Source organism: Oryza brachyantha, chromosome 3, assembly GCF_000231095.2.
Source record: "Oryza brachyantha chromosome 3, ObraRS2, whole genome shotgun sequence".
Taxonomy (NCBI): Eukaryota; Viridiplantae; Streptophyta; class Magnoliopsida; order Poales; family Poaceae; genus Oryza; species Oryza brachyantha.
In genome coordinates this window covers 28,760,697-28,773,700 of record NC_023165.2, presented here as the reverse complement: position 1 = coordinate 28,773,700, position 13,004 = coordinate 28,760,697, and the positions used below count along the sequence as shown (strand labels likewise).

At 39.8% G+C, this 13,004-nt stretch overlaps 2 protein-coding genes across 2 annotated transcripts; one reads left to right on the top strand and one right to left on the bottom strand.

The window, feature by feature from the left end:
- Positions 1-74: 74 nt before the first annotated feature.
- LOC102720973 (short-chain dehydrogenase reductase 5-like) lies at positions 75-1,362 on the bottom strand. Its single transcript, XM_040522522.1, has 2 exons — positions 1,213-1,362; positions 75-1,061 (listed from the first exon to the last, which is right to left on the bottom strand). Exons 1-2 carry the CDS (start codon positions 1,263-1,265, stop codon positions 281-283), a joined length of 834 nt encoding a protein of 277 aa, XP_040378456.1. The 5' UTR covers positions 1,266-1,362; the 3' UTR covers positions 75-280.
- A 6,270-nt stretch (positions 1,363-7,632) lies between these two features.
- Positions 7,633-12,159, top strand: LOC102700129 (shaggy-related protein kinase alpha). Its single transcript, XM_006650789.3, has 13 exons — positions 7,633-7,836; positions 8,597-8,769; positions 8,939-9,031; positions 9,127-9,186; positions 9,318-9,590; positions 9,955-10,029; positions 10,447-10,503; positions 10,591-10,731; positions 10,855-10,905; positions 10,985-11,080; positions 11,172-11,255; positions 11,337-11,439; positions 11,527-12,159. The coding sequence occupies exons 2-13, from the start codon at positions 8,656-8,658 to the stop codon at positions 11,607-11,609; spliced, it is 1,230 nt and encodes a 409-aa protein (XP_006650852.1). The 5' UTR covers positions 7,633-7,836; positions 8,597-8,655; the 3' UTR covers positions 11,610-12,159.
- The last annotated feature ends 845 nt before the right edge of the window (positions 12,160-13,004 follow it).

Sequence of the window (13,004 nt, the reverse complement as noted above, 5' to 3'; positions counted from 1 at the left end):
TATTTTCATAACTTTTAAATAAGACAAATAGTTAAGCATTACAAATAAAAAAGTTATATATCTTATATTATAAAGGGAGTATATAATATTATCACAAACAGCACAATTTTACAAACAACACAGAGCACTATGACACCATGTAACCATTGATGGCCTAAGAAAAGGGATCATTTTTTTAGTCAAACTGTAGTAAATTTTGTCATAAAGATATGATTTTTAAATAATGGCCTTCCGGGTCCTCGTGGGGAGCAAGAGCAAATGCATACAACTGCATACGCTCTCACAGGCCAATGGTCTGCAGCACGGCGTTGTTGACGGCGGTGGTGGCGCCGTCGACGACGAGGTTGTGGCCGCTGACGAAGCCGGCCTGGTCGGACGCCAGGAAGAGCATGGCCTCGGCGACGTCCGCCGCCTTGAGCACCTTCCCGCGCAGCACGTTGTGGGGCTCCGCCGCCGCCTCCACCTCCTCCGGGGTGATGCCCATCAGCCCGCAGCTCAGCGGCGTCGCCACGCCGCCGGGGGACACGCAGTTGACGCGCACGCCGTGGCGGCCGAGCTCGCCGGCCGCCGCGCGCACCAGCCCCAGCATCGCGTGCTTCGACGCCGTGTACGACGCCGGCCCGAACCCGCCCTGGCACGACGCCACGCTCGCCGTGCACACGATGGCGCCGCGGGTGCCGCCCGACACCATAGCGCGCGCCGCGTGCTTCACGCACGCCGCCGCGCCGCGGAAGTTGACGGTCATCACGCGGTCCAGCGCCGCCAGGTCCATGTCCATCACCGACCCCGTCGGAAGCAGCACGCCGGCGTTGCTCAGCATCACGTCCAGCCGCCCGTGCTCGGTCACCGCGGCGGCCACCGTGGCCTCCACCTGCGCCTCGTCGGTCACGTCGCACCGCACGTACCGGCACCCGGCGCCCACGGACGCGGCCACCGCCTTCCCCAGCTCGTCCTGCACGTCGGCGATGACCACCGTCGCGCCGCACGACGCGAACAGCCGCGCCGCCGCCTCGCCGATGCCGCTCGCGCCGCCGGTGACGATGACCACCTTGCCTTCCATCCTGCAGAGCAAAGAGTGGCATCAACGCCGATCAAATCCATCAACAAATTCGATCGATCCAACAGCCCCATCACTCATCAGACTAACACAACAAAACAAAAGCAAAAAAAAAAAAACATGAAAAGGATACAGCTTAGCTGCGATTGACTCACCTTGGCTTCGACATGATGCAATGCAAAAGCTGTTTCGTGTCTGGCTTCTGCATTGGGATGCGTTTGTTTATATAGTGCTTGATTTGCTTTTAAAAGTCGTCAACTATGCCAATATTTTACTCAAAAGTAAAAATCATTTTTTAAAAAAAAATTCAGAGGAATGGGCATATAAATCTGTACTACTATTTTTCAGACAATGACCAGCACAATTAAGAATACCATTTCAATTCCAAGCTAATGGAATTCCACGTCGTTGAATTCAATATTCCAATTAGGACACAACCCAACTCCAAGAAAAGGAAAATAGAATATCCAAGAACACTGCTGTATCCGATGAGATCATCAGGTAAATCCCAGAGAAACATAAAAGACATGGAAGCATTGGAGGATTCGTCAGAGTTTCAGTTCAGTTCAGAACTTCAGATGGATGAAACGAAGAAGACGAGCAGCAGCTGAAGAACTGCAGTCATGGCGGCCATGAATGAGTACACCCAATTCTCATGCCAAGCTTCCTGTCTCTGAACTTTGAATCCAGTTAAAGAACCCGTCGTTTTTGCTCCTAAAAATTCTCATTAAGGATGATTGCCATTCACTTAAGAAGATCAAATTAATCAAGAACCTACAAAAAGGATAAGGAAAAATCTAGAGCTGGATTCGAGTCACTTCCTTCGTTGCTACTGCTAATGATTACCCCACGACAGGGGGGGCGGCTGCGATGCTGCATCCTGCAAGAAACTGCGTGCTCGCTTTCGGAAAGATGCAGTCAATCAAACGCGAAGCCTGCCGGAATTTCTGTTCTTGCTTGCAGTTGCAGGAGCACTCGAGATCCGCTAGCTGTTCGCGCTCGTCGTACTAACTGTACCGTTACCGTTTGCTGCTAGATGCTGCCTGTTGGTGGCTGATTGCCCGACAGAAGAAAGAGAGAAGAAAAGTAGATAATGTCGCACTGTGTTTGATCGCTAAGAATACAAAAGTTTTATTTATAACTATTTTTCGTTTGTGAATATGTCGTTTGATTTTTTTAATAAAACCCCTGTACTGTTCGGAGAACGACAATACTGTATTGTCTGCAATGGAATACGCGTACAGTCAATGGCCGAAATTATTGGATCTCGCACCAGTTTAATCGAATTTGCATGTTTACACTGCTTCCAACTGCCACCTTCCAAAGTCAAGTTAGCCTCGGATTATTTTTTGGTTCTCTGACCCTGCTGATAGTTCATCTGCCAGTAGGATCATTTGCATTAGTCAAAACACGAGTCTTTCTGCTTTAGACTTGACTTGTTTCAATCAATTAATGTGCGTAGTCTTATCGCTTGAAGTTTGAATTAGAACTGGTATTTCATTGAAATCCAGTGTTTCCAGAAGGGAATAGTTTTTTTTTTTCTCCCGGTGAATCGAATGAAATGAATAATGGGCATGCTATCCGAGCTTATAAATGGTCTCACTCCATCTTAAAATGCAGTGGACACAATTGCTATCGGTAAAGCCAACATTTATTGTTTCTACTAATAATTGAACTAGAGACGTATTCCCTCCATATTTTTTTATATGACACCATTAACTTTTAAATCTACGTCTGACCGTTCGTCTTATTCAAAATTTATATCTAACTATGTAAAATTATAAAGCATACTTAAAGTTGCTATAATAATAAATCATATTATAAAAAATAATTAATAATTATATAATTTTTTTAAATAAGATAAAAGGTCAAACATGGACTTAAAAGTCAACGGTGTCATATAAAAAATATGGTGGGAGGATATGTTTAGTACCATGCATGCAGTGTCATTACATTCGTTTTTGCAAATATTTGGCATCATGTTGATTTTATAGTTGTTGATAATATATTACAAGAGAAATTAACGGACAAATACACCTCACATTTTATAAGAAAGGTAGTATGTTTTTTATGGAAAAAAATCTAATTCTTCATTTCAAACTAACTTTAATTTCTAACCTGTAGCATTTGTCTAAAATAAGTTTATTCTATCACCTGCCTACTCCCTTTGTTCGAATCATAGAAGATTTATCCCTTGAATACCCCTTGGCTACCTACCCACCAATATTACTCTTCTATTGGTGAGAGTACTTCGGTGTTTTTTTTTCCTTCATGCTAATTTGAATCCCAGTGGCTAGAAATACCTTAAAAATTAAAGTTATTTCGAGATCGAGATATTATATATATTCTATATATATATATATGAATTTCTTAAATGTCTTTTTATTTTTTAACTTTATAATACTTAATTAGTTTGTTTGTACCTTTCAATAATTACCACACACCATTTGTCTATTCTATTCCATGCAGAAATACGCTTTACAACTGGGCTTTCAAAGCAGTATAGTACTTACAATTGAATTGCATGGATGGACTGGACCATACATGTGACACGACCAGCGGACATCTTTCCAGAGAAAGAAGAAAAATATAACACACGTGGGGTTGAGTTTTGCAAATTGAAGCAACAGTACAAATTAATATACATGCATAGACCAGCAAAGCTGACTGGTACCTCAACGTCTATTGGTTATTACCAGCTAGTTTCTTTTGCTTTTGAGGACGAAACGTTTGATAAGGACATGTTCAATCCACATCCGGTGGTTGTCTGTAGACATCTCGAATTCATATAGACAATTAAAAAGACATGTCACACAACCTAAAGTCTATTTCATTGTCTACAAGTTACTCGTATATAATGTTTTTTTAGTTAAGATCAACTATAAATAAATTATTAAAAATTCATTGTCTACAAGCTATACAACATTGTTAAACCCATCTCTTCTCTCTCGAAGCACGAGCCATCATCATCGCTTGATGAGCAGACGGGATGGCCGGCTGCAGGGCAGGCTGAGTTTTTTTTTTTTTTACAAAAGTGTTGTCTCCAACACAAGCATTGTACTTGCCGTTGCCGTAAGTAGTCGGGTTTTGGAGGATTTGGAATGGGTTCTATCTAGCACTCTTATTTTTTCACTTATATTTATGATCATATGCTAAAGTTTAAAGTTTTAACCATAATTTGGAGGTAATTTTGGAAGGTTTTTATCATAGTTTATTTTCAATATTGACTTTTAGATCGCTAAGAACACATGTATAAAGATTTTATTTATAAATATATCATTTGAGTTATTTCTCTAATAAACCCAAAGATAGGCACCTACACAGCAAAAAGGTAATGCACCAGAATTAATGAATGCAAAGATATTAATAATTCAGTAAATCCAATCTATAGTACAGAAGATACCAACTTTATTTGGATGCTGCCCACCAACTACCAATTTTTTTCACATTGCAAGTAAGTACAAATGTAGACAGGTAGCTGTGTCCGAGGATATGTGCCTACCTATTCAATGCCGAAGACAACTTTTTTCTGCGCAGAGATGCAAGTTTTGGTAGGTAAAAATCTGACTTTTATGGCATGCAAGCTCGACGTCGGCTTCACGCAATGTCAGCAGACGGAGCCGTAAAGACCGCGTTACACAGCCCAACGGCCCATTCAGTGCGGCGGAGAACATAGCAGTCTTTGGCGCGATGGTCCCGGCGCCTCGTCCACGATTCGACGGATGGAAACGACGCCGTCAGCTCTAGAATTAATGCAATGACTGTCGCACGATACGTGTTCCGAGCTAACGATCCCGTGCTATCCACACAGCACGGTCACGCTAGTGCTTACGAACGGGCCCATAACCACGAGCACCGTGCGTTGAAAATAACTTAGATTAATCCAAAATCAATTAAGGTAGTACTATTTATACGAATATAACTATATGAATACAATGGAGTCCAAGGGAGACACACTCTTATCTTTTAGCTTTTGCTTATACTTATAAGTCAATATTTGGATTTTCAATCTTAAATTTAAAATTGATTTTGAAGTTTTTTTTATTGTGGTTTTTTCTCCGGCTATTTTTTAATCACTATGAACACATATATAAAAGTTTTATTTATAAATTATTTTATAATTACAAATATGACGTGTTTTCCACCAATAACCCAAAAGATCACCCAAACATGTGTTATACATTTCTGTCTGCGTTTAAACTGCATGATGACCTAAACTTGTCGGTGGCATATAAAATGATGCGAGTCATCAACACGTGATTAATTGATTATCAACTAATGCAAACTTGAAAATAACTTTATTTGACTTTTTATAGTAACTTTTTGATATGTTTTTCAAAAAAAAAATCATTGTTTAGTATATTAGGAAGCGTGTTCACAGGAAACGGTGAACCAATCATGTAAAAAAAACACACACATAAACTGGCTTCGTTCAAATCATAACACATGGCACCAGTTTTCTTCCTCTCTGTAACACTACAGTTGCAATTGGAGCAAACAACCTTAGATGGAGAGAAGATAAATTTTGCTTGGACTATCAAATGTACTCCCTCCTTGTGCGTTCGATGCCTGTTAGTTTGAAAATGAAACTAGCCAAAGTTAAAAAAGAGAGAGTTAGTACTAATTTTTCGTTGGCATTTCCACCGTGATCAACACCCTCAGCATCCACAATATCCTCCGTACTAACACATATACCATTTTGACGAAACAGAAAATTTGCATCAAACAAAATTTACAATGCAGCATCACTAGTAGGTGGATGATATTGATATGTGCTTTCAAGGTACAGTATGCTAGCTTTTTGATTGCCCCACCACCATAATTGACAGTGTTCTTTTATCTCATTGGTAAGCCCAATCAAATCGAATTTGTCCCCATCAACAAATTAGAGGCTCTGTTCAATTTCCGAAAACTTTTTTTAAAAAACATTGTATTGAATCTCTGAACACTTAAATGAAGCATTAAACATAGATGAAAATAAAAATTAATTGTACAATTATGTGGGAAATCATGAGACGAATCTTTTGAGCCTAATTAGTACATGATTAGCCATAAGTGCTACAGTAACCAATATGTGCTAATGACGGATTAATTAGACTCAAAAAAATTGTCTTGCAGTTTCCAGGCGAGCTGTGAAATTCGTTTTTTCATTTGTGTCCGAAACTCCTTTCGACATCCGTTCAAACGTTCGACGTGACCCTTTTGTCAAAAATTTTTGGCAACTAAACAAGGCCTAAGTCCCATTCCTTTTATTCAGAAAGCACATCACATCACCATTTGGAGTATATGGTTGTATCTTAAAGTATACCCAATATACCCAAAAAGAATCAACCCTGCCATAGCAAGATTGATTTTTATAGTTAGCACACGATCACGACCCCTGTTTTTTTTTTAAAAAAAAATGATAGGACCTTATATTTAAATTCACTTACACATGAGGGGTTTTATTCAGAGTAAACATCTTTACATATTAACATCATATTTAGGGTGGAAACCAGGAATTTTCTAAGCCTAGAACTCAACGATAGAATGTAAACCTTCTATATAAATTTTAACTAAAACTTATTACTTTATATGAATTTTTTTAGTCAAGCATGGGGCTCAAGCTCAAGCTGCCCACGCCTAGTTCCACCCCTGATCACACCAATGTGCTACCGCTAACCATTTCTTAAAAAAAGAGGTAAAAACTATTCAACATTACCAAACCTTCACATCTAGGATTTTCAATGCTCGGAACACCAACAAAACGAAAAACTGACTACCTTGCAAGCCATTGCCCACCATCATTGAGCAAAAGGTACTAGCAGTGCTGATCAACCAATAAGCCGTCGTTAAACAACCTACCAACTGTTCTTATTGAGCAAGAGGATTGCCCGCAATGGTCAATGAACTTAATCTCACCATCTCTAAACATAGTCGCATAATTCACCAGCCACCGCAACCATGGTCACCCCTATCACGGCATCAAGTGACTTGACCTACTCCACTCACACGAAAAATGGTCCATCCTAACCAGGTCTACTCCTTTCATGTGTCCATATAGAGAAGCTATAGGCAAATTAGTCTTTTGATGCCGTTCTTAGGCCTAAAACGTAATCCGAATGACAGATGCAACATAAGTGTTATATATTGGAAGAAAACATGTGTCATATGATACACATTAAAATTAGAAAGTTTTACTATTTTTTTTTGTACCGGATTGTTTGCTATAGATTGGATTTTCTCATAGCTTGATTGAACACAACCTTCAAATTCTCAAACGAAAAATAAAACGAGATTTGAGTTCACTGTGTAATTCTATGGAACATATGCATAGGATAGCAACCGGTAAGAATATAGCTTGATTGGGCACAGCCTTAGAATTCTCAAATGAAAAATAAACTGAGATTTGAGTTCATTGTGTAATTTCCTATGGAACATATGCATAGGATAGCAATCGATAAGAATTTGGTATGCCCAGATCCTCTTTCAATCTAGAGAAAATCATAAGGCTTGGAATCATTTAAAATTCATTTGAATTTTCTTCAACCCAAATGAACCTTATTTGTTTCGAATGAAGTTCAATTTGATGTCCTCCAAGAAAAAAAAAACCAGATTTTCAGGGGGGCATTCCCGGAGTTGCTTTCCGCCCACCGGTCCACCGCAGCAGTGCACCACCACCCGCAGCTCAGGTGAAGCGGAGAGTGTCCCGGCAGATTCGCCCTCAACTCGCTCGATCCACCTCGCAGCAGCAGCCCCATGATCCGGTCGGAGCCGGAGCGACGCCACGCCGCACCCTGGTACGCACCCATCCCAACCAAGTCCCGCTATTCGTACCGTGGCTACCTGAGCTGCCTGATCTTGATGGGTTCTTGCTCGATCAGCCTTGTTTGATCTACTGAGGGAGGGGATTGGTGAGGGCTAGGGTTTAGCGCCCCAAAGCCGTCGAATTTGTGGGCTATCAGTGGGAAAGACGCATTTTTTTTAATGATGTAGTAGCATTCTGTTCTTGGGTGGCGAAGGAGTGGGTTCTTGAGCTCGGAGAGGCGACTTCTGCTCTGCTCTCGTTGCTGCGTATCAGATTTCTTCTCTTCTAGAGCTCGCAAGTTGCAGGGTTTAGTTCCTTCGTTGAAGTCAAGCTTCCGGTTATGAAGCGGCTCCGCGAAGCTTTCAATTCACTGACTTTACTTTAGTCGACTTTAGTGTAGAAGGAGAGGAAGGTGAGGATTTCCTGGTCAGAGCGAGTTTTCTTGTAAGCTGACTGGCTGAGATAGTTGTTGTTGTGCAACTATGCCAAAATCCAGGTTTCAAAAGAAAAAAATCCCAATGATCCCCATAGGATCGATTAACCGCAGAGTGCCGTTTGGTTTGCTCAGGAATTTTTGTATGGCTGATGCCTTCATGTTAGAACTTAGAAGTTAGCCTAACATTGTATGCACTGTTATTAATCTTGATATAATTTGATTGACAGCTTTCTATTGGCCCAGCCAGAAAAAAAGATGTACTGTATAGCCCAATGTTTGTTCATATTTCTTGATTTTTGCTTCTCTGTCCCTGCAGGTAATAAATGGGTTCAATGCAATGAGGATTTCAGTGCCATAATTCTGATTCAACAATCAATGGCCTCAGTCGGTATGGCCCCGGCATCTGGTCTGAGAGATGCAGGTGGTACTAGTCTAGGCGTGGACAGTTTGCATGATGAAATGAATGATTTGAAAATAAGAGATGAGAAGGTACGAGTCTATTCTGCTATGGACTGTATGTGTGACAGTATCAGATAGCCAATCATTTCATTCCCTGCCTCTTTTCTCTTCAACACTTTACTGTGTATCCATTTTGTATTTGTTTGCAATATCAAGTCACATTTTGATGGGAAGATTTACTTGTTCTCATTTGTTGCAGGAAGTAGAAGCTACAATTATTAATGGTAATGGTACAGAAACTGGACATATCATTGTCACAACTATTGGTGGCAGAGGTGGCCAAAGGAAGCAGGTAGATGCAGCTTAGTTTTCTTTTAGTAATGTTCAGTTGCCTACGGATTCTTCAGTTTATGATGAAAGCCATCCTTTATGTTTTGTGCATAGCAGACTATAAGTTACATGGCCGAGCGTGTTATTGGGCAAGGGTCATTTGGTGTTGTTTTTCAGGTATATTTGCTAGTACTTGGAAGTTGAAATATAATTTACAGATATTTGCTGAGGGCATTTAAATTGCTCTTTTCCATAATATAGCACAAATAACTTCAACAAGTGCATGGAATTGAATTCTGGTTTGGCAGGCAAAATGTCTGGAGACAGGTGAGACAGTAGCTATCAAGAAGGTCCTTCAGGATAAAAGATACAAGAATCGCGAATTACAAATGATGCGTCTCCTAGACCATCCGAATGTTGTGTCTCTGAAACACTGTTTCTTCTCAACCACTGAAAAGGATGAACTTTTTCTAAATCTTGTTCTTGAGTATGTCCCTGAGACAGTTCACCGTGTCATTAGACAGTACAACAAGATGAACCGATGCATGCCACTAATATACGTGAAACTTTATGTGTATCAGGTAATCATCAATTTCAATACTAGGTTTCCTTAAGTTTGATGTAACAATGTACAATGCTGCCTTACCGGTGTAAATTAAAGAGTGTGGATTAATTGGAGTTGCCACTATAAGTATGTACTCTATGCAAGCAATTATCTTTTTTTTACCTAATTGCTTCCAATTCAGCTTAGTCTCAAAGCCATAAATTCTGGATCTGAATTTTTCTATGTCTGTGGTGTTTTTTATTAGTTCCCTATCTTGAGCATTTTCCCTGCAAAATTTATTTAGTCCAAGTAGATACTGCCACAGTGGCAAGCCTACAAAAAGCCTCAGTTGACTGTCAGCTTATTTGGTTGGAAACTTGCATTATACTTTCATTTGACAGATTTGTAGGGCTCTAGCATACATTCATCGGAGCATCGGTGTCTGCCACAGGGACATAAAACCGCAAAATCTTCTGGTAAGACTAATGGTAGATTAATTTTTCTAGTAATATTTTGGGACTGTAGAAACTATAAAGTGATCATTTTCTGTAGAATGGCTATGGTTGACCTGTAAGCTGACCATTTTCCTTTAGTTGCCAGCTAAGCATGAATGATTCATTTTGAATAATTCATTTAGAAGTTCAGGAGCATTCTCAAGCCACAATAAATTTACTTTTAGCTATCTGTATTTGATTAAAATGGAAAATGCATCTTGACATGAAAGCTTTTCCTAGACAGTATGCCTAAGCATGCTGAATATACTCTGTTGAGCTTGAAACCAACTCTTTATAGTTGAAACAGAGAACACTGGGTTTATCTATGCATGAAGAACAATGTGCCACATGATTGTTTCCTTTCCTCCATTGAATTCACACCTTTGCCTTCTGTACCAGGTTAATCCCCACACACACCAGCTGAAGATCTGTGATTTTGGTAGTGCAAAAGTTCTGGTGCATATCTATTCCTTCTTGACATTCTTTTATTTGATCTTAGCCAGTGTTTAGCACCTTACACTTGTTATACTTGATGATATATAGGTGAAAGGCGAGCCCAATATTTCATACATCTGTTCAAGATACTACAGAGCTCCGGAGCTTATTTTTGGTGCTACTGAGTACACAACAGCAATTGACATTTGGTCTGCTGGATGTGTCCTGGCTGAACTTCTAACAGGACAGGTGAACTTGAAAATCAGAAAGGAGTCCTGATTGTTATCTTTATAGGGAAAAACCACTGCGAACAAATAAACTTGTTTGAGGAAATCGTGGAGCTCACGCATTTATATCTGGTCTAATTGACAGCCTCTCTTTCCTGGTGAAAGTGGACTTGACCAACTTGTTGAAATTATCAAGGTGATTCTACTGGTTGATCTTGTAATCTATTCACACTGCTCTAGGTCATTCATCAACAAGTTTGTGATGTTTATTACAGGTTCTGGGTACACCTACAAGAGAAGAAATCAAGTGCATGAATCCAAACTACACAGAATTTAAGTTTCCCCAAATCAAAGCACACCCTTGGCATAAAGTAAAGCTCTCCACATTGCAATTTGGTGTTGTTTAGTTTTTATACAATTCAAAGTTGTTGGTGGATTGCTTATTACTTACCTAACGTTTAGGTTTTCCATAAAAGAATACCACCTGAAGCAGTAGATCTGGTCTCCAGGCTGCTTCAGTACTCACCACACCTTCGGTGCTCAGCTGTAAGTACATATCCTGGAGTTCTCTTCCATCTAATGAAGCATAATCTGCATGTCTAATGCCAAGTTACAATGCTTGCGCAGCTGGATGCTCTTATTCATCCTTTCTTTGATGAGCTTCGGGACCCAAACGCTCGCCTTCCCAATGGCCGGTTCCTGCCTCCCCTCTTTAACTTCAAGCCCCATGGTAAGTTCATGTAACAGTTTAGCTGCATTACAGATCACTGTCACCAATTGCCAAGTTTCTTACTGCTTCATTCGCTGCATTCGCCAGAGTTGAAGGGTGTTCCAGTGGAGGTTGTGAAGAAACTAATCCCTGGTCATGCAAGGAACCAATGTCCCTTCCTAGGGTTGTAAAATCGCGCAACTGGTGGCTATCCTAGCAGTTAGCTCCTACCTAGCTAGGTGTCGGAAAAGTAAGAACATGTGCTATTGTTGATCTGAATGGGTTTTGTATCTTGATATGTCAGGGACTTGGGACTACTTCTAGGGCTTGCCAATGCCCCTAGCATGTTCATCTATGTGTTACCTTTGTACTGTTGCTATGATCATGAGAAGATTGTAAAAAGTCACCACTATGAAAAATCGCCAAGTTACAATGGGATGAGTGTGCATTTCGGTCCTCGACATGCATTAACTGTAAATTGCAACCGCAAAACTGCTGTGTTTCTGTACTGCATTCGTGCTTTGAAGGTGCTGATCCATCGTGTAGGTACAGAAGTCCAGGTGCCTGAATAAACTGGCTGTAATATTTTAAATGCAGAGTTTAAATCCATTTTTCAAAAAATGGTTACCGCCTTATGCATCATCCTGGCATTCCTACAATGTCTTCATCTCCTGTTGTGATATGAACTCTAACAAAGTGACATGAATCCATATGTAATATACAGGTAATGCTCATTTGTGTACTGGTGCATTATGTTCATTTATACCCCCCCTCTGTTCAGTTTTATAGCTATATATCTTTATATTTTTGGACTTTGGATGGATGAAGAAGTTTATAAATTGTGATGGATTTATGCGTATTCATTTCGATCTCTAAAAATGCAATGGTATCGTGCCCATTTTTTTCCCAACTGGATACTGTTTTTGAATTTGAATTAGTCGTTGAGTATAAAAAGGAAAAATAGTCTAAATTAGTCGCGCATGCCATATCTGATATGCCAACACAAAAAAAATTGTAGCATCTCATTGCCTGATTGTGATCTTGTCAGCCACAATCAAAACTTTACTGTAAAACTTACTTTTAGAGTTAGATTTAGAACTTTTTTCCTTGTCTATTTTTAGCATTGATTTTTAAACCAGTAATAGCAAAGATATAAAAAATATCTATGAATTATTTTCGATTGTTTTGTTAATTTTTCTATAGCTTATCAACTGTAGACGTAAGAACGGTGGTTTCATGTGCTAGCAATTATACACCCTCATCGTTTTACCTCCGGTTGATAATAAGCCAATTTGTAAGTAAAAATTTATATACATGTTCTCGACGATTTAAAAAAGTGAGAATCTAAGCTATGATGAATAAACCCTAAAATCATCCTAAAATTAAGTTTTCAAAATTAAATTTCTGCAACGGTTTATAATTAGAAAATGTGATGACGGAGCACTTCAGAAATGATGTGTTAGGTTGGCCTTATAGCAAAAAACAACACAACAATATTTACACACTGCTAAAGTAAATTTAACAACACTCTAGATTACGCCGTCGACTCGTATGCACCCGTTTGATTATTGATTTTATTAAAAAAT